Source organism: Papio anubis, chromosome 1, assembly GCF_008728515.1.
Source record: "Papio anubis isolate 15944 chromosome 1, Panubis1.0, whole genome shotgun sequence".
Classification (NCBI taxonomy): domain Eukaryota; kingdom Metazoa; phylum Chordata; class Mammalia; order Primates; family Cercopithecidae; genus Papio; species Papio anubis.
Window position 1 is genome coordinate 9,258,118 of NC_044976.1, and position 24,841 is coordinate 9,282,958.

At 48.1% G+C, this 24,841-nt stretch overlaps 1 protein-coding gene across 1 annotated transcript; it reads left to right on the plus strand.

Moving 5' to 3' along the window:
• Positions 1 to 1,735: 1,735 nt before the first annotated feature.
• On the plus strand, positions 1,736 to 24,107 carry PGD (phosphogluconate dehydrogenase). Its single transcript, XM_031669407.1, has 13 exons — positions 1,736 to 2,560; positions 3,062 to 3,137; positions 3,817 to 3,996; positions 5,883 to 5,948; positions 6,929 to 7,047; positions 11,234 to 11,303; positions 14,539 to 14,673; positions 16,174 to 16,363; positions 20,317 to 20,447; positions 21,011 to 21,144; positions 22,475 to 22,574; positions 23,032 to 23,154; positions 23,243 to 24,107. Exons 1-13 carry the CDS (start codon positions 2,553 to 2,555, stop codon positions 23,360 to 23,362), a joined length of 1,452 nt encoding a protein of 483 aa, XP_031525267.1. The 5' UTR covers positions 1,736 to 2,552; the 3' UTR covers positions 23,363 to 24,107.
• The last annotated feature ends 734 nt before the right edge of the window (positions 24,108 to 24,841 follow it).

Genomic DNA, 24,841 nt, shown 5'->3' on the forward strand with positions numbered 1-24,841 from the left:
AAAAAAAAAAAAAAAGTTAAACTTACCTTAAAACCCAGCAATCCACTCCTAAGTATATGTCCAAAAGAAAAGAAAACAATAGGCCGGGTGCGGTGGCTCACACCTGTAATTCCAGCACTTTTGGAGGCTGAGGCGTGTGGCTCTCCTGAGCTCAGGAGTTCGAGACCACCCAGGGCAACATGGTAAAACCCCGTGTCCACTAAAAATACAAAAAAATTAACCGGGTGTGGTGGGGCACGCCTCTAGTCCCAGCTACTTGGGAGGCTGAGGCAGGAGAATCGCTTGAGCTCCAGAGGCGAAGGTTTCAGTGAGCCGAGATCGTGCCACTGCACTCTAGCGTGGGCTACAGAGTGAGACTCCATCTCACACACACTAAAACAAGAAATGAAAACAACAATTTGTACATGAGTTCAAAACAGAATTATTTATTTATTCCCCAAACTAGAAACAATCCAAATATCTATCAACAAATGGATAAGCAAATGATGATATAATTGCATTATGGAATACCACTCAGCAATGAAAAGGAACCAACCACTCACACCTACAACAGCACCGATGAGCCTCAGAAACGTCACGCTAAGTGAAAGAAGCCAGACCAAAAAATTACATGCTATTCCATTTCTATGAAATTTCGGGAAAAGGCAAAACCATGCAAAGTAGATCAGAGGTTGGTTGGGGGTGAGAGCAAAGACTGACTACAAATAGGCCCAAGGGAACATTTTGGGGTGATGGGAGTTTCTAAAAGTGGATTATGGTGATGGCCACACAACAGTATAAAGATCATCCAAATGTATTCTTACAACATTTGAATTGTATGACATGTAAATTATCTCATTAAATCTGTATTTTTAAAAAAGAACTGTGCTGTGAAGTCTGACATATTTTAAAGTAGGATGTCTTAGCCAGGCGTGGTGTTGCGTGCCTGTAGTCCTAACTACTCAGGAAGTTGAGGCTAGAAGACTGCTCGACCTCAGGAGTTCAAGGTTGCAGTAAGCTATGATCATGCCACTGCACTCCACCCTGGGCAACAGAGCAAAGACCCTGTCTTTAAAAAAATTAAAAACTTACTGGGCACAGTGGCTCACACCTCTAATCCCAGCAGTTTGGGAGACTGAGGCAGGTGGATCACTTGAGGTCAGGAGTTCGAGACCAGCCTGGCCAACGTGGTGAAACCCTGTCTCTACGAAAAATAAAAAAATTAGCTGGGTATGGTAACATGTGCCTGTAGTCCCAGCTACTAGGGAGGCTGAAGCAGGAGACTCGCTTGAACCTGGGAGGTGGAGGTTGCAGTGAGCCGAGATCACGCCACTGCCCTCCAGCCTGGAGACAGAGCGAGACTCCATCTCAGCAACAACAAAAAAAGCCGGGCATGGTGGCTCATGCCTGTAATCTCAGCACTCTGGGAGGCCGAGACGGGCGGATCACGAGGTCAGGAGTTTCAGACTAGCCTGGCCAAGATGGTGAAACCCCGTCTCTACTAAAAATACAAAAATTAGCTCGGCGTGGTGGAAGGCGCCTGTAATCCCAGCTACTTGGGAGGCTGAGGCAGGAAAATTGCTTGAACCCGGGAGGCGGAGGTTGTAGTGAGCTGACAACACACCGCACCCCCGCACAGGGGGCAATGCTGCGATCCCCCGTAAAAAAAAAAAAAAAAAAAAATCTAAAACTCAAACTTTTGAATAACAATTTCCTCCTAGCAAGAAGGGACTCAGTAAGATGAATAGCGCTGCTTGGCCACTTTGCAAATATCTTTAATGTCTGGCTTAAGATGGCTGGATTTTCATATCTGCCTCTGCATTTAACCCGGTCCATCTCGCGGGTCACATAGCCTCTGCAAAATGCGAAGGGGTTCAGTGCCATTATCTCCGGGCCTGGGTAAAAGACTCAAGTCCTGGCCCCATCATACTCCCACCAATACATACCACGCCTGCGCTGTCTGCGCCTGGGTCTCTTCACCCGCAGTGAGCGGTCACACGGCCCCACATCAGGATCGCCCTGAGGCTCAGCCTTTCCTGGCCCCATTCCGAGTGCGTACAGGACAGAACCAGCACGCCAGGCCCCTGCCCCAGAGCAGAGGGCCACGATGCGGACCCGCACAGTGCACCGCAGTGACCTGAGGAAGGAGCGACGGACGCTGGCGCCAAAAGCGTCCGAGTGCCTGGTAAACTGTAAAGCGCAGTCCTGCGTGAGTTGCTATAGCTACGGCTGCGCCAGACGGACAGCTTGCAGGACCGAGGTGCAGGTGGGAGGAGCGGAAAGCTCTGCGCGTGGGCGGGGAGCCCTGACCCTCGCCGGGGCCACGTCAATCTAGGTGCTCGGCACTCTACTGATCCGGCCCCTGGGAGTGGGCGGGCACGTTTGCCTCGGATGGTCTAACAGGCGTTGGAGAGAGCCAATGGCGTGGCTCACAGCTCCACCCCTTCTATTCGATTGGCCGGCGCCGAAAAGCCGGGCGTGAGGGCCGCAGCCTCTGGAGGGAGCCGCAGCGGGTCTCTCACTCACTCGCCCTCCGCGCTTCCCCGCTCTTCGGTTCTGCTCTGTCCGCCGCCATGGCCCAGTGAGTGACTCGCCAGGCGCAGCCGGGCTCGGCCTCAGCGGGCGGGGAACTTTTTGGGGGTCGGGATCTCCCTCGTTCTCTCCGACGCCTCCCATCCTGGAGGTCGCCTGAGCTCATTTGGGGTTCTGGGACCCTCGTCCTGCGGCGTCTCGGGCCGGGAGCTCCTTCCCTGCGGGCCCGGCCCCCTGCTCTCTTGGCCGTGCAGGCTCGGGGCGGGGCTGGTCCTTTCGACGGCCAGGGAGGAGGCGCGGCCAGGCCTCGCCGAGTCTGCAGGGACACCTGCGGAACGCGTGCCAGCCGGAGCCGGGCGCGAGGGCGGGGCTGGGGGCCGCCTGCCCGGCAGAGGCTCTGCAGCTTGCGCGCCCGGCTTCGGGGGCCCCCGGAGGCGCGGAGGAAAGTGCAAACTCCCACTCACGGCCAAACGGGGGAGAACCGGGCCCCTGGATTTCAGCGCGTCGAGCAGCGCTGACTCTTTGCTTTGTTCTGTTTATGCCTCTCCAGAGCTGACATCGCGCTGATCGGATTGGCCGTCATGGGCCAGAACTTAATTCTGAACATGAATGACCATGGCTTTGTGGTAAGCCGCGCGGGCGCATTGTCTTCTCTTTTGTTCCCGGGCTAAGAGGCCGGCGATGGGTCTGGGAGCTCACGGGTCTCCTGGCCGTGCTTTGCGAATGCGCTCTGTTGCTGCTCATGTCTTTTTGTATGGAAAGGAGAAGCACCCTGTAGGCTTGGGCGGGCCGATCCCGACCTTAGTCCGGCGGAGTGTGCCTGTGGGTCCGTGAGTTTCACAGCCCGAATGAACGGATTAGTGTCTAGTAGAGACGAAGGGTGCGGGAGGAGAACCCCTGCTGGCTGCGTAGAGCTCTAACTTGATTGCCTGATGAGATCTGGGGAGAGTGAAAATGTTTCTTCTAAATGCTAAAGTGGCTTAGACGCCAGGATGATCAGTAGCAACAGACAGAGCCTCTTGAACCAGCCGGTTCCTGGATTTGATTTTGAGTCCTAACAGGTTGGTTGTGGATTCTACCTGATACGTCGGGGGTAGTTGGTCTTCGCCTCGGTTCTCTGCCAGTTTCATTCTACTGAGGTGACATAACTTTACAGTGAGCCTCCCACAGCTTGGGGAGGAAAAGGCAAAGGCAGGTCTGACCTCCCCAGAACTTGGGCTGAATGGAAAGGTCATTGTTACTTGGGCCACAGTCTGAAGGTCTTATGTGTCCTGGATCTCCTACTCAGGCCTTTTGTCCTTCTAGGTCTGTGCTTTTAATAGGACTGTCTCCAAAGTTGATGATTTCTTGGCCAATGAGGCAAAGGGAACCAAAGTGGTGGGTGCTCAGTCCCTGAAAGAGATGGTCTCCAAGCTGAAGAAGCCCCGGCGGATCATCCTCCTGGTGAAGGCTGGGCAAGCTGTGGATGATTTCATCGAAAAATTGGTGAGGCCAGCTCTGCTCTCAGCTGCTACCACGATAACAGCTGGTTCTGGTTTCTTCCTTTCTCCTTTTAACTCCAGAGATTGTGTTTTTCCAATTTCTGCTAAATTCTGACCAAATGATTGCTTAACTGTCGCAGTGTTGGTTAACTTGATCGGCACTTATGAAGTAACTTTGTGCTTTGGTGGTAGTAATTCTGAGAATACTAACAGACATTTCAAGAAAAATTCATTAAGGCAGGGCACAGTGGCTCAGGCCTGTAATCCCAGCACTTTGGGAGGCTGGTTCAGATGGATCACTTGAGCCCAGGAGTTCGAGACCAGCCTGGGCAACATGGCGAAACCCTGTCTTTACATAAAATTAAAAAAATTAGCTGGGTATGGTGGTGGAAGCTTATGATCCCAGGTTCAAGACCAGCCTGGCCAGCATGGTGAAACCCCATCTCTACTAAAAATATAAAAATTAGCTGGGTGTTGTGGTGCACACCTGTAATCCCAGTTACTCGGAAGGCTGAAGAATGAGAATCACTTGAACCTGGGAGGCAGAGGTTACAGTGACCTGAGATCGTGCCACTCCAGTCTGGGCAACAGAGTGAGACTCTGTCTCAAAAAAAATGAAAATAAAATCAAGATCTTCTTAGGGAATCCTAGGGAACTGGATGCTTATTTTTGTACCAAACAATTTGTTGGCTTTAGCAGGTGTATCTTTTTTGGAAAAAAAAATGTAGGGGAACCAGTGAAAATAATGTATTTAGATACCCCAAAATAATTCTGTAGTAACAGCTCTGAAAAAACCCAGGCACTACCCATTTAGAAGAAATGTTTTGTTGTAAGCAGTGCAGTGGTACCTCAGGGGAGGCTGAGCATTCCTTTTCTAGAGGAGTGACTCCTTTTCTAGAGGAGTGGCATCAACGGTGAGGTTGTTTCCACAGGAGGAAGGATTTGTAACCAGTGTGCCACTGTTTTTCAAACAAATGACCTAGAAAGGAAGAACACTGAGTTTAAAAAAAGGACATAGTAAATTTTTTGTGTGGCAAGCTGCCTGTGCTCAGTTTTAGACAGAGAAAACTGAAAAATGGTAGGTTATTCTTCAGTATAGGAAAATAGTAAGTAATGTTAACTGGAGCCTTGTAGGGGGAAGATTGAGTAATAAATAATAAAGCCCAGCCTGGTTGGTGTGCTGTAGGTAGATATTCATGTTCAAGGCTCTGTCTCTTCCTGATCTCTGAACTGTGGTCATAAAATCATTCATTCATACACTAAAACATTTGATATGTATTTACTGAATCCCCACTCTCTTCTAGACACAGACGTTACAGTCAGTGTTTAATCTATTTACTTACTTAAAAATAGAAACGGGGTCTTGCTATGCTGTCCAGGCTGGTCTCAAACTCCTGGGCTCAAGCGATTGGCGTGCCTCAACCTCCCAAAGTGTTGGGATTACAGGTGTGAGCCACTGAGCCCCGTCAGCCCTAAACTTTTAAATAGAGTCCAACTCTAGCCACAGAGAGGATTATTGAAGATTAAATAGGCTGGGTCCATTGGCCCCCTGCCAAGCCAGGAGGATCTTTTGATTTTGAGCCCAGGAGTTTGAGACCAGCCTGGGCAACGAGACCAGCCTGGGCAATGTGGTGAGACTCCATCTCTACAAAAAAAATTTTTAAACTAACTGGGCATTGTGGTTCAAGGAGTTCAAAGTTGCAATGAGTCATGTTCACACCACTGCAGGAGTTCAGGGTTTCATTGAGCCATGTTTGCACTTCTGCATTTCAAGCTGGGCAACAGAATGAGACTCTTTTTAGACTATATTTATTTGGAATAAATTCTTGTTTTAATTTGCCAACGTATGTTTCATTTCTGGTCCGTCTTAATGCTGGTGTCTGGTTACAGGTACCATTGTTGGACACTGGTGACATCATCATTGATGGAGGAAATTCTGAATATAGGGACACCACAGTAAGTGTTCTTCAGTCCAGATTCTTCCAGGTTCTGAGAACATTCAAAAAAAAGTGTCAGCATTGCATATGTGACAGTAGGGTGAACTGCCCTGTGGTACTGATTTTTGTGAGATTGCTACTGATATAATAGTTCTCAGCCTTTTTTTCTGTTAAGACACACTTGGGGGCTGGGCACGGTGGCTCACGCCTGTAATCCCAGTCCTTTGGGAGGCCGAGGTGGGTGGACCACGAGGTCAAGAGATCGAGACCATCCTGGCTAACACGGTGAAAACCCGTCTCTACTAAAAATACAAAAAATTAGCCTGGCATGGTGGCACGCTACTAGGAAGGCTGAGGCAGGAAAATTGGTTGAACTCGGGAGGCAGAAGGTGCAGTGAGCCGAGTTTGTGCCACTGCACTCCAGCCTGGGCAACAGAGTGAGACTCCATCTGAAAAAAAAAAAAAAAGACATACTTGGTGGGTGAGATTCTCAGTCACACATACATCTCAGAGGATGAATACTCAGATACAGCGGGCCGAGAATTATGTTTTAACTCCTCCCCTTCCTCTTCCAAGTAATCCATGATATGTCAGTCTCTAACTGGTTTAGAACCACTCCTCTAATGGTATCAAACGCTGAGGGAAGTCCTGTGTGCTCTGAAGTACTGAGTGGCATTAAGTTGTATTAAACCTACTCTTAATTGAGTCTTATTCAAGGTCTTTTCCAGTAAAATGCCAATGTGTGTTTGGCTTAATTATTTCACTTTGGGGAAAAGGTATGTATCTTGAATGTCCGTAGTTGTATTGTTTTGTTTTAACTTCTACACATAGGGGATTAACTTTTCTGAGTCATCAGTTATTCCTAGATTCTTGGGTCATTTCCTGTCAAATGTAGGCTCTCCATACCTATCTTATACTTCCTCTCAGTTATAAGGGAAACATTTTTTGGGAGCATAATGAAACATGGAAGCATAATGAAATTATTTTTCTGTCCTTCAGAGACGGTGCCGAGACCTCAAGGCCAAGGGAATTTTATTTGTGGGGAGCGGAGTCAGTGGTGGAGAGGAAGGGGCCCGGTATGGCCCATCGCTCATGCCAGGAGGGAATAAAGAAGCGTGGTGAGTGCCATCAGCACTGTATCCATCTCTGTACAAGGGAGCTACACTTTGAGAACAAATAAGCCAGGAGCAGTTCTGCCACCCTGATCTCTGTGGTGCCCTGAGGGTGAGACCTAGGAGATGCTGGCAATTTCTTTTATCTCTTTGATATAATATATGTGCACAATCCTCTTTTGCCTTTTTTCTTCTGTTATTTCTATCAAGACTGATACCTAAAGTTCTAAATAGGCTTTTTTTTTCTTGCCCAGGCAGGAGTGCAGTGGTGAGATCTTAGCTCACTGCAACCGCCGTCTCCTGGGCTCAAGCAATTCTTATTCCTCAGCCTCCCAAGTAGCTGGGACTACAGGCACATGCCACCATGCCCGGTTAATTTTTTGCCTTTTAGTAGAGACAGGGTTTCACCATGTTACCCTGGGTGGTCTTGAACTCCTGACCTTAGGCGATCTGCCTGCCTTGGCCTCCCAAAGTACAGGGATTACAGGTGTGAGTCACCATGCTCGGCCTCTAAATAGGCTTTAAGGAAGCAGTTTAGATACTGTTCTGTGCAATGTCCAGATGTAGGAATAAGGTCTGCCTCTTTTTGCTGATATGTAGCCCAAAAGTAACTTTATGTAATAATCATGGGTAATAGGCTGGGCATAGTGGCCAATGCCTATAATCCCAGCACTTTGGGAAGCTGAGGTGGGAGGATCATTTGAGCCCAGGAGTTGAAGACTAGCCTGGACAACATAGCGAGATCTTGTTTCTACAAAAAAAAACCAAAAAAAAAATTTTTTTTTTTTTTTTTTTGGAGTCTCGCTCTGTTGCCCAGGCTGGAGTGCAGTGGCGCCATCTCGGCTCACTGCAAGCTCCGCCTCCCGGGTTCACGCCATTCTGCTGCCTCAGCCTTCTGAGTAGCTGGGACTACAGGGGCCCACCACCATGCCCAGCTAATTTTTTGTATTTTCGGTAGTGACGGGGTTTCGCCATGTTAGCCAGGATGGTCTTGATCTCCTGACCTTGTGATCTGCCCGCCTCGGCCTCCCAAAGTGCTTGGATTACAGGCGTGAGCCACCACGCCTGCAATATGATTCTTTAAGCCTGGGCACGGTGGCTCATGCCTGTAATCCCAGCACTTTGGGAAGCTGAGACAGGAGGATCACTTGAGGTCAGGAGTTCAAGACCATCCTGGCCAACATGGTGAAACCCCATCTCTACTAATAATACAAAAATTAGCCGGGCATGATGGGGGGCCCCTGTAATCCCAGCTACCCAGGAGGGTGAGGCATGAGAATCACTTGAACCTTGGAGGCAGAGGTTGCAGTGAGCTGAGATAACACTACTGCACTCCATCATGGGTGACAGAGTGAGACTCGGTCTCAGTAAAAAAGAAAAAGTGATTCTCTAAATTACCTTTGTGGTGCATGAGTCTGGGGATTCTCTTCAGTGTGTTATTAATGAAACACAGAAGTAGAGAGACCTTCCTGCTTCTCAAAAGTTTAAACAGCTGTGTGTGCAGTGGCTTGCACCTGTAGTGCCGGCTATTCAGGAGACTGAGGTGACAGAACTGCTTGAGACCAGGTGTTCAAGGCCAGCCTGGACGACATAGTGAGACCCTGTTTCTTAAGAAAAAAAAAAAAGGTTTGAAAATACCTCAAAGCGGCCGGGCGCGGTGGCTCACGCCTGTAATCCCAGCACTTTGGGAGGCCGAGGCAGGCGGATCACAAGGTCAGGAGATCGAGACCACGGTGAAACCCTGTCTCTACTAAAAATACAAAAAATTAGCCGGGCGTGGTGGCGGGCGCCTGTAGTCCCAGCTACTCAGGAGGCTGAGGCAGGAGAATGGCGTGAGCCCGGGAGGTGGAGCTTGCAGTGAGCCGAGATCACGCCACTGCACTCCAGCCTGGGCGACAGAGCGAGACTCCGTCTCAAAAAAAAAAACAAAAAAAAAGAAAATACCTCAAAGCACCTGCACAGTGAACAGTTAGAAGGGCAACCAGCAGACAATGCACATAAAAGTATTTGACATACGGAGTGCTCCAGTTGTTTCCATCAGTTCTCTTTCCTCATACTGTGCTGGCAGAAGTACAAATGGCACCTTTACCTGAAGGACACTGTAAAAGTTCAGTAAAGTTCTGCAGTTTCCAGTGTAGCTGTCTTCATCCCTAATCCTAAATGTTAACTTTGCAACCCTGTAAGATTTCATGTCTGGCCGGGCGCGGTGGCTCAAGCCTGTAATCCCAGCACTTTGGGAGGCCGAGACGGGCGGATCACGAGGTCAGGAGATCGAGACCATCTTGGCTAACACAGTGAAACCCCGTGTCTACTAAAAATACAAAAAACTAGCCAGGCGAGGTGGTGGGCGCCTGTAGTCCCAGCTACTCGGGAGGCTGAGGCAGGAGAATGGTGTAAACCCGGGAGGCGGAGCTTGCAGTGAGCTGAGATCCGGCCACTGCACTCCATCCTGGGCGGCAGAGCGAGACTCCGTCTCAAAAAAAAAAAAAAGATTTCATGTCTGCACCAAGAACTTTTTGTGAGGAAGCCCTGACAGGCCAATAGGGAGCAGAACAGCGAGAGAAAGCCTCAGGAGTAATACATCCCTGTGCTGAGCTGTGGAAGGAGTGAACAGCGGCCTTTCTCTGAATGGTAATGTAGCTCTCAAAAACGCTGCCTGGTTCTTAATCCAGATGTCGAGAACCATTCTGTGCCTGGCAGCACACATCCAGACAAGTAAAAGAGGGTCTCTTTACTTGCTAAAAGCCATTATAAGGAGAAATCAAGAAAAGGGAAAAAATTAAAAGAGGATCTCTAAAGGAACTTTGGTATTGCTTGCTGTTTGCAATCATACCATCTGCTGCTGCTGTAATAGAAGTTTCTGAGCCGGGTGTGATGGCTCATGCCTGTCATCTCAGTGACTCGAGGCTGAAGTGGGAGGAGTGCTGGAGCCCAGGAGTACAAGACCAGCCACATCAACATAGGGAGACCCTGTCTCTGCAACAACAACAAAAAATTTGCTAGGCATGGTTGCTCATGCCCATGGTCCCAGCACTTTGGGAAGCTGAAGTGTGAGGATTGCTTGAGGCCAGGAGCTCAACACCAACCTGGGCAACATAGCAAGATCCTGTCCCTACAAAAAAATGTTTTTAATTAGCTGGCTGTGATGGCACACACCTGTAGCCCCACCTACTTGGGAGGCTGAGGCAGGAGGATCATCTAAGTCCAGGAGTTTGAGGCTGCAGGGAGCCGTGATTGCGCCACTGCAGTCCAGCCTGGGCAACAGAGTGAGACCCTGTCTCTAAGAAGACATTTCTTCTGGTGCTTTGGTGATGCTTCTGCTCAGCCTTTCTGTCTGTAGTCTCAGTCTGATAGTCCAGTCTCTGCTCTGAGAGTCCGCCAGGATCTGGAGAAGGGCGCTAGTTTCAGTCAAGGGTCTGAAGTTTAGCTTGAGAACTTAGCACATTCATTATCTTTTTTTTTTTTTTTTTTGAGACGGAGTCTCGATCTGTCACCCAGGCTGGAGTGCAGTGGTGCCATCTCGACTCACTGCAAGCTCCGCATCCCAGGTTCACTCCATTCTCCTGCTGACTAGCTGGGACTACAGGCACCTGTCACAACACCCAGCTAATTTTTTGTGTTTTTGTTAGAGATGGGGTTTCACCATGTTAGCCAGGATGGTCTTGATCCCCTGACCTTGTGATCCGCCTGCCTCGGCCTCCCAAAGTGCTGGGATTACAGGCATGAGCCACTGCGCCCAGCCCATTCATTATCTTTTTGTAGGCACTTCCACCTCCCATTAGAAACAAAAAGATGGGCCTGTTGCGGTGGTGGCTTATGCCTGTAATCCTAGCACTTTGGGTATCCATGGTGGGTGGATCACTTGAGCTTAGGAGTTTGAGACCAATCTGGGCAACATGGCAAAACCCCATCTCTACAAAATCCAAAAAAATTAGCTAGGTGTGGTGTCACACACCTGTAGTCTCAGCTACTTAGAGGGCTGAAGCAGGAAGATCACTTGAACCTGGGAGGTTGAGGAGGCTGCAGCAAGCTGAGATCACACCACTGCACTCCAGCCTGGATAACAAAATGAGACTCTGTCTCAAAAAAAAAAACAAAAACGGAAAAGATGGGGGTTGGTGTCTATGGGTATATAATTGGGCTCTCAGCCTGTCTCTTCTCATTAGCTGAACCACACTGTTTCTTTCCACAGGCCCCACATCAAGACCATCTTCCAAGGCATTGCTGCAAAAGTAGGAACTGGAGAACCCTGCTGTGACTGGGCAAGTTCTGGGCTACTCTTTAAAGCCAGTTTGCAACAGGAGCGTGTCTAAGTAATAAAGTGCGCAGAGAAAGGCCATCATGGTCTCCCAGTGGTTAGCTTGGTGACATAAACGTCTCAATCTTTGATTGCTAGCATAGCCAACGCCTAGAATGCATGCCTGCTGTTCACATTTTTGTATCTTAACTGACTGTTCATAGCCTTGAGGTTGATACTAAAAGCAGCCTTCTGTAATTCATCTAAAAGATGGATCCCTTAAAAAGGAATAGGATGAAGTGAAGTAAATTTTTTTTTTGAGCCATATTATTTCACGGCCAAAGGAAAGAATGTCAGAATCAAAAGTGGCGTTTGCTTGCATGGGTGAAAGGAAGAGGACTGAATGTACTGTTGCCATGTCAAATGTCCTGGCCATGAATGTGGAAAATTCCCCTTCCCATACTGTGGGATTCAGGCATTCTGTGCTTGAACAAAGTCACTTGTGGACTTGCACCTTCACTGAATGCGAAGGAGGCCTAGCCTAGTTCATAGTGCAGTGGCACCATCTCGGCTCACTGCAACCTCTGCCTCCCAGGCTCAAGTGATCCTCCTACCTCAACCTCCTGAGTAGCTGGGACTGCAGGTGCCTGCCACCACGCCTTTCCAATTTTTGTATTTTTTGTAGAGATGGGGTTTCACCATGTCGCCCAGGCTGGTCTCGAACTCCTGGACTCGCAAGTCATCTGCCTGCCTTGGCCTCCCAAAGTGCTGAGGTTACAGGCATGAGCCACCATGCCCGGCCTCATGTTGCTGTTAAAGTAAACTTTATCTCATTTGTAGTTCAGCCCATGCTGTGGAAGGAAAAAAATAGGCTCAGGAGTCCTGAGTGGCAATTCTGGCTTTCTGTTAACTGTGACATCAGGCAAGCCATATCCCTTCATGGACCTCAGTTTCCTTATCTGTAAGATACGGGGTTGGACTGCATGATCTCCAAGCTCTCTTTAGCTCCTGATTCCCTTTAATTTTATATTAGCAATTTTAATGCTAATTTTCAATTTTATTTTATATCAGATGAACGGTGAGGTTGAAACAAGGACTCCAGAGTCCAGGCCTCTAAGGAATCCAGGAAGCCTCCCTCCTGGGCCTGCCAGTGCTTGGCTTTGGCTACAGCAGCTCACCTGTCCTTACCTTTTCACCAGTGGTTGGCCATTGAGCTCAGTCAGAATCTGCTTAGGGTAGAAAGAGGCTGGTGCTGGGACTGACTTAAAGGGCTGAGTAATCTTCTCATTAGTATGAAGGATTGGAAAGGGACTTCTGTTCCCTGATAGTAGATGACCGCGGTAAAAGGCCGGGCGCAGTGGCTCATGCTTGCAATCCAGCATTTTGGGAGGCTCCCTTGAGACCAGGAGTCAAGGCTGCAGTGAGCAGTGATCATATCACTGCACTCCAGCCTCAGTAACAGAGTGAGACCCTGTCTCTTAAACAAAAACAAAAAGATCACTGCAGTAAAAGCAAGTGGTAGCAACTTCTTCTTCTTTTTTTTTTTTTTTTTGAAACAGAGTCTTGCTCTGTCATCCAGGCTGGAGTGCAGTGGCGTAATCTCAGCTCACTGCAACTTCCGCCTACCAGGTTCAAGTGATTCTTATGCCTCAGCCTCCAGTATAGCTGGGATGACAGGCATGTGCCACCATGCCTGGCTAATTTTTGTATTTTTGGTAGAGATGGGGTTTCACCATGTTGCCCAGGCTGGTCTTGAACTCCTGGCTTCAAGTAATTGGCTACCTCGGCCTCCCAAAGTGTTGGGATTATAGGTGTGAGCCATCACATGCAGCCTGCAATTTCTTTTTATATACACACACTTAGGACAAAGTCATGAAGAGAAGCACCGTCCTTGCTTCTACGTGTGTTGATCAAGCAGGTGCTCCTTAGTTCATGGCTGAAGTGGCAGGAAGGGTAAGGTAAAGTAAGATATTAGTAGCCATGTTACTGCATGACCAGAGTGTCAAAATCAGAAGTCAGCGGGGGCAGCAATAGAAACATGGACAAGGCCAGGCGTGGTGGCTCATGCCTGGAATCCCAGCACTGTGAGAGGCTGAGGTGGGTGGATCACCTGAGGTCAGCAGTTTGAGACCAGCCTGGCCAACATGGTGAAACCCTATCTCTACAAAAATACAAAAATTAGCCGAGTGTGGTGGTGTGCTCCTGTAATCCCAGCTCATCGGGAGGCTGAGGCGTTAGAATTGCGTGAACCCAGGAGGCAGAGGTTGTGGTGAGCCAAGATCACACTGCCACATTCCACAGTCCAGCCTGGGCGACACAGCGAGACTCCGTCTCAATAAAAAAAGGAACATGGACAGTAGAGTCTTGATGTAAGCGTCAGTTGTATTGGTCCAGGTGCTGACAGCCAGGAGAGAGACTGCCACGTCATCCAAACACCTGGCCTCCTGGGCAGGTGGCTCCCTGTCATGGAGCTGGGTGTAGATGACTGAGAGCCTGATGCCATGAACTGTTTGGCTCTCATCACTCCCTTTGTTCCAGTTCCTTGATAACTAAATCATTTTCAGATAATCTGGCTTCCCAGTTGCTTGTCTGTAGGGATAGACTCTGTTGACCAGACTAACATTTGTAACCACGAAGATCCATAGTTAGGTTTTCATCCTACATTCATAAGCTGGTATTCTGATCTTATATATCTTGCCAGCTTATCAGTAAAGATCTGGTCAATGATGGGGCCTTGGAAGGACTCCTTTCTGGGCTTACAAGGTTGAAACCTTGGATCTAGGGTCATTTTACTTTTCAGTAGCCATTAGAAGCAACTACATTTATATTTTGAAAAAACAAAAGTGATTTAATTAGCCAATATATTTTAATCTATAGTTGCTAGAAAAGTGGTAACTTTGGGGAAAAAAAGACTTTTTTTCTTATGGGTAGGGGCTGGGAAGGCAGGGAGTTGCTTTGAATGATGAGAAAGACTACAAAATACAGGCTAGAGAGCTATAGGTATTGAGAGTGAATTCAGGGACTTTGAGGAACCTTGAGAAGAATGAGTCTAGAATTAGTGTTAAATAATACTGTTCTGGATTGAAGCTCGTATTGAATTGCTATATGATTCTTGTATCAAAAATACTGTATTCATTTTATACTTGTTATTTTTTGTGTGGAGAGGTAGCCTTGCCAGGGACGTTGGCGTCAAAGCTGATGTGGACTTCTCTGGTGTGTCACCTGTCTCTCTGAAGGCCTCTTGGTGCTTGTCCTGACAGGTGGGAGATGAGGGAGCAGGCCACTTCGTAAAGATGGTGCACAACGGGATAGAGTATGGAGACATGCAGCTGATCTGTGAGGCATACCACCTGATGAAAGACGTGCTGGGCATGGCGCAGGACGAGATGGCCCAGGTGAGGCCCCGGCACTGCCTCTGTGTCCATTCTGCAGGGAGTGCTCACTTTGCCATGGACACTGAATCTTTTCTTCATTCCTATCCCCTTGGCCATTCTGGTGGCCTGCATGGACTCAGCCTAATTTAAGGGAAACTGTTAGTAATAGGGCTATACGCTATGCAACTTAGTCACTAAGCAGAAAGTCCCCACAGAGTCTGGGTGGTTATCATCGCCACCGTTTAGCGTAACTGACCTGGTGTCAGGCACTGTGTCACTCCACATACCTGTCTCATTTACTCCACAGTTGTCCCACATGGCAGGTGCAGCAGCAGCTTTCTTTTCTCATCCAGTTGGGATTGGCATTTTGATAGTTAATCCAAAAAGTCAGTCCACGTAGGGGCACCAAAGCATTTCCCCCAACATTTTATTATGAAAACATCCAAACATGCAGCACAGAAGTTGAGAGTTTTACAGTGAACACCTGGACACACACCGCCTCCTTTCTCCCACCCACAGCTTCCTGTACGAGCCTTATCAGTGTCTGTCCACCTCCCACCAATTTCATCTCAGTTTTTGGATACATTCAAAGTAAACTGCAGGTATCCATACTTTTGTTTTCCCTAAATACTTTAGATGAATGTATCTTTATCATGAGGTAAACATAGATTTTAACTGAAAACACAGGAAAGGACCTTCATTCACCCATCATTTTTTGTAGGGCCAAGGCCTTCTCGTTAAGTATGGTTTGCTGATGCGCTTTCTAGTCATGTCTTACCATCTAGAATTTCTAGTTTCAGTTATTTCCAATGGGAAATGATTTACAGACACTAGCAAGGCATACAGGATAGAAGCTTTCCAGGTTTTTTGTTGATTTCCTCCGAGTTTTTTATTCGTGTCATCCTCACTTATTTTGACTATTGTTTGTTCCACTGGCTTGCTGTTAATTGTTCTAAAACATTACCTTAGTTTTCTTTCACAGAAAAAACGCTTTTCTTTTTGTGTTCATTTTTAATTGGTGTATATAATATTTAATGTGTTCGCTTAGCAAACACACGAGTGCTTTACTATATGCCAGGCATGATTCTAAATGCTGGGGATATACTAGTGAAGAAAGCAAAGTGCCTGCCCTCCTGGAGCTGGGAAGACAGAAATAAACAAACAATATCAAACTAGTTAGCGATGACTGTGAGAGTGAAGAGTAAACTGGGACGAGATCGGGTGATTGCAAAAGGCTTCTGGGGAGGCGACCGCACAGAGACATAAGTGAAGTGAGGAGCTCTTGGCTCTGAGGAGACAACACTTCTGGTGGCCAGAAATTCAGCATAACCAGGTTCAGAACAAACACAACTGACTCTGGGTTAGCATAAAACTCAACCAGCAGGAGCAGAAGTCCCCAGGCAGACGTGAGCAGAGCCTGCTGGCAACCGTGAGCACTGGTCAGCATGGACATTGGACAAGGGGCTTCCTTGCACAGCCCTCATTCCTCTAACATGGTTCTCTCCTGTGTTCTGCACATAGGCCTTTCAGGATTGGAATAAGACAGAGCTAGACTCATTCCTGATTGAAATCACAGCCAATATACTCAAGTTCCAAGACACCGATGGCAAACACCTGCTGCCAAAGATCAGGGACAGCGCGGGGCAGAAGGGCACGGGGAAGTGGACCGCCATCTCCGCCCTGGAGTACGGCGTACCTGTCACCCTCATTGGTAATGTTATGCTTTTCACTTGGGCCCTTTCGTCCACTGTTCTGATCTTGATATCTGGAGGACTGATACAGACTGGTCTTTAGAGAATCTCTTCAGCCCTCTTCAACTTTCAGAGTGCCTTTTGCTCTTTCTTGTGTTGAAGAAGCTGACAGTGTGAGAGAGGCTGACACTGCTTTTGATTCTCTTCTTTGTAGTTTTTATCTTATTCATACAAACGGTGAGGTAAATTCAGAAGTGACTGTCCTTCCTATCCAGTTTTATCTTTGGAATATTTTAGCATTAGTGATGTAATTGTAGTCAGTGATCTAAGATCTTATTTATGAGGCAGGTAACTTCAGTGAAATTTTTCATAGAAAAGTTCATCAATAACAGGGCCAGGCACAGTGGTTCACGCCTGTAATCCCAGCACTTTGGGAGACCGAGGCGGGTGGATCACAAGGTCAGGAGATCGAGACCATCCTGGCTAACACGATGAAACCCCGTCTCTACTAAAAGTACAAAAAATTAGCTGGGTGTGGTGGCAGGCACCTGTAGTCCCAGCTACTCGGGAGGCTGAGGCAGGAGAATCACTTGAACCCAGGAGGCAGAGGTTGCAGTGAGCCGAGATGGCACCACTGCACTCCAGCCTAGGCGACAGAGTGAGACTCCATCTCAGAAAAAAAGAAAAATTAGCTGGGCATGGTGGCAGGTGCCTATAATCCCAGCTACTCAGGAGGTTGAGGCATGAGAATCCCTTGAACCCAGGAGGCAGAGGTTGCAGTGAGCAGAGATCGTGCCACTGCACTCCAGCCTGGGCATCAGAATGACACTCCATCCCCCCGCCAAAAAAAGTTCATGAATAACATAGGCTTATGTACTCAGAAATTATTAAAATTTTCCTTTTTTCCCCCTAGATACTAAAAAAATAAAAATTACCTATCCATTTGAGTCCTTGTTGTTTTGCTAAGTTCCTTCCCCTTCCTCTTTTAGAAGAAAGCCACTATTCTGAAGTTGGTCTGTATCCTGCCCACTTGTTTTTATCTTACATTAATGAGCTAAGCATCAAACTCAGATAAGGAAATAATAAAAGAAATAAACAGAAAACAAGAGGGGATTAACAATATCAAAATCTTGGCAGTGGGTGGGGGGGTTTGGTTTTTTTGTGTGTATATGTTTGTTTCTTGAGACAGAGTCTTGCTCTGTCGCCCAGGCTGGAGTTCAGTGGCATGATCTTGGCTCACTGCAACCTCCGCCTCTCAGGTTCAAGTGATTCTCCTGCCTCAGCCTCCCGAGTAGCTGGGATTACAGGCATGCGCTACCATGCCTGGCTAATTTTTGTATATTATTAGTGGAGACGGGGTTTCACCATATTGGTCAGGCTGGTCTCGAACTCCTAACCTCAGGGGATCTGCCCGCCTTGGCTTCCCAAAGTGCTGGGATTGCAGGCATGATTCACCGTGCCCGGCAAAGTTGGTTCTTTAAGAGTAAAATACATAGACTTCTGGCAGGAATGAAAAGGGAGAATGAAAGATGCCTCTCGTGGTTAATGAAAGGCTGATCTTTGCTTCTGGAAGAATGTTCTCACTATATTAAACAGAATTGGGCCAGGCACTGTGGCTCACGCCTGTAATCCCAGCACTTTGGGAGGCTGAGGTGGGCGGATCACGAGGTCAGGAGTTTGAGACCAGCCTGACCAACATGGTGAAACCCCATCTCTACTAAAAATACAAAAATTAGGTGGGCGTGGTGTTGCGCGCCTGTAATCCCAGCCAGTCAGGAGGCTGAGGCAGGAGAATCACTTGAACCCGGGAGGCGGAATTTGCAACGAGCCGAGATGGCACCACTGCACTCCAGCCTGGGTGACAGAGTGAGACTCCACCTCAAAAATAATAAAACAGAATTTTTCCTGTTTGCTCCTCTAGATATAGGTTGCCTTTCTCTCCCTAGACTCTTCTCACCTTTTGACCTCCCTGTTTATTGTGCCTCGCCTTATTGATGAACTGTGGTGTAAGGCAGAGTAAGGAGGGAAGTCGGTGGTTTCTACAGTTTGGTGCCGTGTAGGAGGAAGTTGGCTGCTTTTAGCAGATCTGAGCCATAACATAGGTGAGGAGGGAGGGGCCAATAGCTAGGAGCATGGACTCAAGTATATGTGGATGAGGGCCGGGGGCCGGAAGGGGAGGGGTATGTGGGGATGGCTGGGGGGCAGCCCAGATAAGACTTTCAACACTGGGCAGCAGCGTCTACACAGGCGGTCTGTGTAGATCCCTGCATCTCACTTCCGGCAGGGCTGACCAGTGGCCAGAGGTGGGACTGGCCAGGCTCGGCCCAGCCAAGTCTGGGAGCAGAGGACACCCTCGCTGGGCTGTGGCTCTCCTGACACCACAAGAGAGGTCCAGGAGCTCCTACTCTCCTCCTGTGGATCCATATACCCCTTCGCCCAGGGTGGCTGGGCCCACCCCCTGGTTGAGAGCCATCATTTGTGAACTAACAGGGAAGTCTTCCAGCTGCCCTCTTCCCCCTGTAACAGGAAGGGTTTGCCTCATCACCCGTTGCACCAGTCATCTTACAAAGCTTCCTTCTAGAAATGCTAAGTCATCCTGTGTGTGCATTTGGGCCAGGAGAGAGGTAGCTGCTTTCGTGTGTTTTGAGTAGGGTTAGCAATCTCAAGCCATAGCTGCTCCTCTTTCCTGAGAAATACAGTCCTCTGTTAGCTCCCCGAGATTTTACTTCATTTTGCCTGTGGGGGAAAAGTGGCTGAAGAGTCATAGATTCTAACAATAAATTGTCAGTTGGGCAAGTAGTTTTTATAAGGCATACTTTCTGAAAATACTAAATGTCTTAATGTTAAAGTACTACATTGACTTTTTAATTCAAATGAAGTAAAGTGGTGAAACTTTAATGACTACAGCTATACTGAAAACCGTAAAATATAAAAAACCTAACATTTTTTTGAGAGCTGTCTGTAAATGTGACTTCTCAATGTAAAATCTTCAAAAAAAAAAAAAAAAAATTAAAGTCCTCTAAATTGAATTTGAAATTTTACTCATGGACCAACACTGAGTATTCTACATAACAGTGGTTTTTATTTTATTTTCCTGGTTTTAGAGACAGCGTCTCACTCTTGCCCAGGCTGGAGAGCAGTGGTGGGATCATGGCTCACTGTAGGCTTGAACTCCTGGGCTCAAGTGATCCTCCCACCTCAGCCTCCCAACGTGCTGGGATGACAGGTGTGAGCCACCACGCACAGCCATAACAATGGTTTTTATCTCTTCATTTTCCCTCAAAACTCCCTTTTGAATGTCACGTTCATCTTTGTGGTTGGATACTCATATTTATATTGAAAGATTGTCTTGGAGTTTTGGTTATCAAATTAACTGTTTAGAGCTTCTGATAAAAGTTCCTTCTGATCCATGTCAACTTTCGTGGCCTAAGGTTGAAACTTTCAGCGCTTTGTATAAACAGACTTTCCTGCTCCATCTTTCATCTGGTTGCTATGTGAACTTTGGTAATTTTCACGCACGCCCGTGTGAAAAGACCACCAAACAGGCTTTGTGTGAGCAATAAAGCTTTTTAATCACCAGGATGCAGGTGGGCTGAGTCTGAAAAGAGTCAGCGAAGGGAGAGCAGTGGGGCCATTTTATAGGGTTTGGGTGGGTAGTGGAGAATTACAGTCAGAGGGGGTTTTTCTCTTACGGGCAGGGGCACGGGTCACAAGGTGCTCAGTGGGGGAGCTTCTGAGCCAGGAGAAGGAATTTCACAAGGTTAATCGCTCAGTTACGGTGGGGCAGGAACAAATCACAATGGTGGAATGTCATCAGTGAAGGCAGGAACCGGCCATTTTCACTTCTTTTGTGATTCTTCACTTACTTCAGGCCATCTGGATGTATTCGTGCAGGTCACAGGGATATGATGGCTTAGCTTGGGCTCAGAGGCCTGACAGTAATCTGTTTCCTCTTCCCGATCCCCCCTTGTAGGAGAAGCTGTCTTTGCTCGGTGCTTATCATCTCTGAAGGATGAGAGAATTCAAGCTAGCAAAAAGCTGAAGGGTCCCCAGAAGTTCCAGTTTGATGGTGATAAGAAATCATTCCTGGAGGACATTCGGAAGGTGGGACACAGTCCCTGGCAGTGGTCTTTGTTGGTCCCGTGGAAGGCAGTGGGGGTGGGGATTGTTGTGGGAGAACACGCGAGGCCACGGGATGCCAGGTGGAATGAAGTTCAACCTTCACTTGGATCTTTTTTTTTTTTTTGAGACGGAGTCTGGCTCTGTCGCCCAGGCTGGAGTGCAGTGGCGCGATCTCGGCTCACTGCAAGCTCCGCCTCCCGGGTTCACGCCATTCTCCCGCCTCAGCCTCCGAGTAGCTGGGACTACAGGCGCCCGCCACCACGCCCGGCTAGTTTTTTGTATTTTTAGTAGAGACGGGGTTTCACCATGTTAGCCAGGATGGTCTCGATCTCCTGACCTCGTGATCCACCCGCCTCGGCCTCCCAAAGTGCTGGGATTACAGGCTTGAGCCACCGCGCCCGGCCTCACTTGGATCTTGACTTACAGCTTTTTCCTAGAATCTTGTCCCTTCTGGGATCTCCACTGCTGATGAGAATAAGACTGATAGACACGAGGCGGTCACTCTCCTAATGGCAATCCTAACAGGTCTCTGTGTCACTCTTCAGGCCCTCTACGCTTCCAAGATCATCTCTTATGCTCAAGGCTTTATGCTGCTAAGGCAGGCAGCTACCGAGTTTGGCTGGACCCTCAATTATGGTGGCATTGCCCTAATGTGGAGAGGGGGCTGCATCATCAGAAGGTAAGTGAGAGGCAGCCCAGGGTCCGACGGGAAGGATTCATGCTGCTGTGCAGAAGTGCGATCTTAGGACACTCAGCTTGATCAGTTTCCAGGGGTGGGCAATTAGCCCCGTCACTGGGCACAGGCAGCAAGATAGGTTTAGATTTTGTGGCTCCCTTCTTCACTATACCTCAGTTGCTCTACCTAGATTGTCCACACTACACCTTTTTTTTAAGTAGTTCTGTGAGAACTGTCATGCCCTCTGGCCTTGCCTCTTGGGACTTTTGCTGTGTATTTTCATTGGAAATGTCAAATCATAGAAAACGTAGCATTCCTACACATGACATTACATCATTCTCATGCTGGCTGAAGATTCATTTGATGAATCTGATTTTTCTGAAATAGATGATTCTGGTGATTCAGATGATTCTAATATTAGTTCTCTTTAGAAATAACTCCAAGAATAGTTTTTATATTTTATTTTCACATTGAAAATCCGTCAGATTTGCTTCAGCCTCAAAAAGCGTGTTTAAGTAAAATTAAATGAGCGCTGGCAGGGGGCGGCACCTTTTTTTTTTTTTTTTTTTTTTTTTTTTTTTTTTTTGAGACTGAGTCTGGCTCTGTCGCCCAGGCTGGAGTGCGGTGGCCGGATCTCAGCTCACTGCAAGCTCCGCCTCCCGGGTTCACGCCATTCTCCTGCCTCAGCCTCCCGAGTAGCTGGGACCACAGGCGCCCGCCACTTCGCCCGGCTAGTTTTTTGTATTTTTTAGTAGAGACGGGGTTTCACCGTGTTAGCCAGGATGGTCTCGATCTCCTGACCTCGTGATCCGCCCGTCTCGGCCTCCCAAAGTGCTGGGATTACAGGCTTGAGCCACCGCGCCCGGCGGGAGCTGCACTTTTTATCTAAACAGGAAAAGGGTTAACAGCTAGCTCGAAGAGATAAGAAATGTAACTTTGTACTTCACTAGGGTATACATCGGCTTCCAACTTACTTCCCTGTTAGAGTTAAGATTCATTGCTTTCGGCCTGGTGCGGTGGCTCACGCCTGTAATCCCAGCATTTTGGGAGGCTGAGGCAGGCCGATCACAAGGTCAGGAGATCGAGACTATCCTGTCTAACACGGTGAAACCCCGTCTTTACTAAAAGTACAAAAATTAGCTGGGCGTAGTGGTGCGTACCTGTAATCCCAGCTACTTGGGAGGCTGAAGCAGGAGAATCGCTTGAACCTGGGAGGCAGAGGTTGCAGTGAGCTGAGATCATGCCACTGCATTCCAGCCTGGTGACAGAGCGGGACTCCGTCAAAAAAAAAAAAAAAGATTCATTGCTTTTTTTCCCTCCTCGATTATTTCAGTGTATTCCTAGGAAAGATAAAGGATGCATTTGATCGAAACCCGGAACTTCAGAACCTCCTACTGGACGACTTCTTTAAGTCAGCTGTTGAAAACTGCCAGGTACGTAGCCTAGAGCTGGCGCCATGGTTACTCTACCTCCCTGGGGCCATCAGTTGTGTTTTTTTGTTTGTTTGTTTTTTGAGACCGAGTCTTGCTCTGTCTCCCAGGCTGGAGTGCAGTGGCCCTGCAATCTCCACCTCCTGGGTTCAAGTGATTCTCCTGCCTCAGCCTCCTAAGTAGCTGGGATTACAGGCATGCCACCATGCCCGGCTAATTTTTTTTTTTTTTTTTGTATTTTTGCTAGAGATGGAGTTTCACCATGTTGGTCAGGCTCATGTTGAACTCCTGACCTCGTGATCCGCCCGCCTCAGCCTCCCAAAGTGCTGGGATTACAGGCGTGCACCACTGTGCCCAGCCTCACCATCAGTTTTTCATTTATCCACATTGATGTGAATAAAAATCTGTCAGCATCACCAGGGGCAGATCACTAACCTCTGGCCATGCATTTTGTGCTCAGGACTCCTGGCGGCGAGCAGTCAGCACTGGGGTCCAGGCTGGCATTCCCATGCCCTGTTTTACTACTGCCCTCTCCTTCTACGATGGGTACAGACATGAGATGCTTCCAGCCAACCTCATCCAGGTAAGCCTGTGGAGCAGGGGTTAACCTGGCTGGCCGCTGGGGGACGTGTGCCATGGACTGTCCTGACCAACCTACTCTTGTTTCCTAGGCTCAGCGGGATTACTTCGGGGCTCACACCTATGAACTGTTGGCCAAACCAGGGCAGTTTATCCACACCAACTGGACAGGCCACGGTGGCAGTGTGTCATCCTCGTCATACAATGCCTGATCGTGCTGCTCCTGTCACCCTCCACGATTCCAGAGACCAGGACATTCCATGTGCCTCATGGCACTGCCACCTAGCCCTTTGCCCTATTTTCTGTTCAGATCTTTTTTTAAAGTGTTGTTAGAGACTCCTGAGGAAGACACACAGTTTATTTGTAAAGTAGCTCTGTGAGAGCCACCGTGCCCTCTGCCCTTGCCTCTTGGGACTGAGCAGGAGCTGCTCATGTGCGTGAGAGTGGGAACCATCTCCTTGTGGCAGTGGCTTCCGCCTGCCCCATGTGCTGGTGCGGTTCCCATCACGCAGTCGGGAAGGATGTTTGTGCACTCGGATCAACTGGAACCTCTATCATGCGGCTGAATTCCCTTTTCCCTTTACTCAATAAAAGCCACATCAGACTGATGCTCTTTCTCCAGATTCTTAGTCTCGCCTCGGCCGCATGGAGCCATTATCCCCATTGGCAGAAAGATTTTTCTTTAAAAACAAAGACTAGAATAACAAGAAACACCACATTTAGGATCATGCTTCACTCGGAGGAGGAAGGCAGGGAGGGCGCACCAGAGGCTGTAATACACTGGGCGTGTTCTCTTTCTCCAGTTGGGCAGTGGGTACGTGGATGTTCACTGTAACGTGCTTTTTCTTTCGTCTTTTTTTTTTTTTTCCTGCTCCTGGCAAGCTGTGCGTGACATTCGTTATGCCTTTTTGTATGTCAAATACTTCATAATAAACTTTCTAGAGAATTACGCTTTAATGAATGGCTCAGCTTGGTCTGATTGATTTCCTTTCCCACACCTGTCTCTACTTGCTTTAAGTCAGGCCCAGGGATTCAGCGTGGCATTTTGAACAATCTAAGCCTGCTCCTTAAACTAGGCTTTTCACTTTTATCTTATTTACTCAGAAAAAATAAACCCTGCCAGCATACTGATAGGGTTGTGTGGCCTGGGGCCAATGTAACTGTTTCCCTGCCACGGTTTGACTTCATGATGATTTCCCTGGAGTGCTAAGAAAGTCCTAAGAGTTGCCCAAGTGGAGCAAACCGCCTGTGCCTCAACAGCTGGTGTCTACAGTATGACCTCTCACCTCTCAGGGCTAATATGAAGGAGACAGTTTTCATTAAATCACCAACGTAAAAAAAATTTTTTTTTTTTTTTTGAGATAGAGCCTTGCTCTGTCTCCCAGGCTGGAGTGCAGTGGTGTGATCTCAGCTCACTGCAAGCTCCACCTCCCGGATTCACGCCATTCTCCCGCCTAAGCCTCCCGAGTAGCTGGGACTACGGGCACCCGTCACCTCGCCCAGCTAATTTTTTTGTATTTTTAGTAGAGACAGGGTTTCACCGTGTTAGCCAGGATGGTCTCGATCTCTTGACCTCGTGATCCGCCTGCCTGGGCCTCCTAAAGTGTTGGGATTACAGGCGTGAGCCACCGTATTTTAAAATTTTGTTTAGAGATGTGGTCTCGCTACGATGCCCAGGCTGATGTCAAACT

Bases quoted from the DNA above. Each gene is read 5' to 3' on its own strand.
- PGD (XM_031669407.1), top strand. The intron at 3,138-3,816 runs GTAAGCCGCGCG...TTGTCCTTCTAG, and splicing joins TGAATGACCATGGCTTTGTG to GTCTGTGCTTTTAATAGGAC. The intron at 11,304-14,538 runs GCAAGTTCTGGG...TTGTCCTGACAG, and splicing joins GAGAACCCTGCTGTGACTGG to GTGGGAGATGAGGGAGCAGG.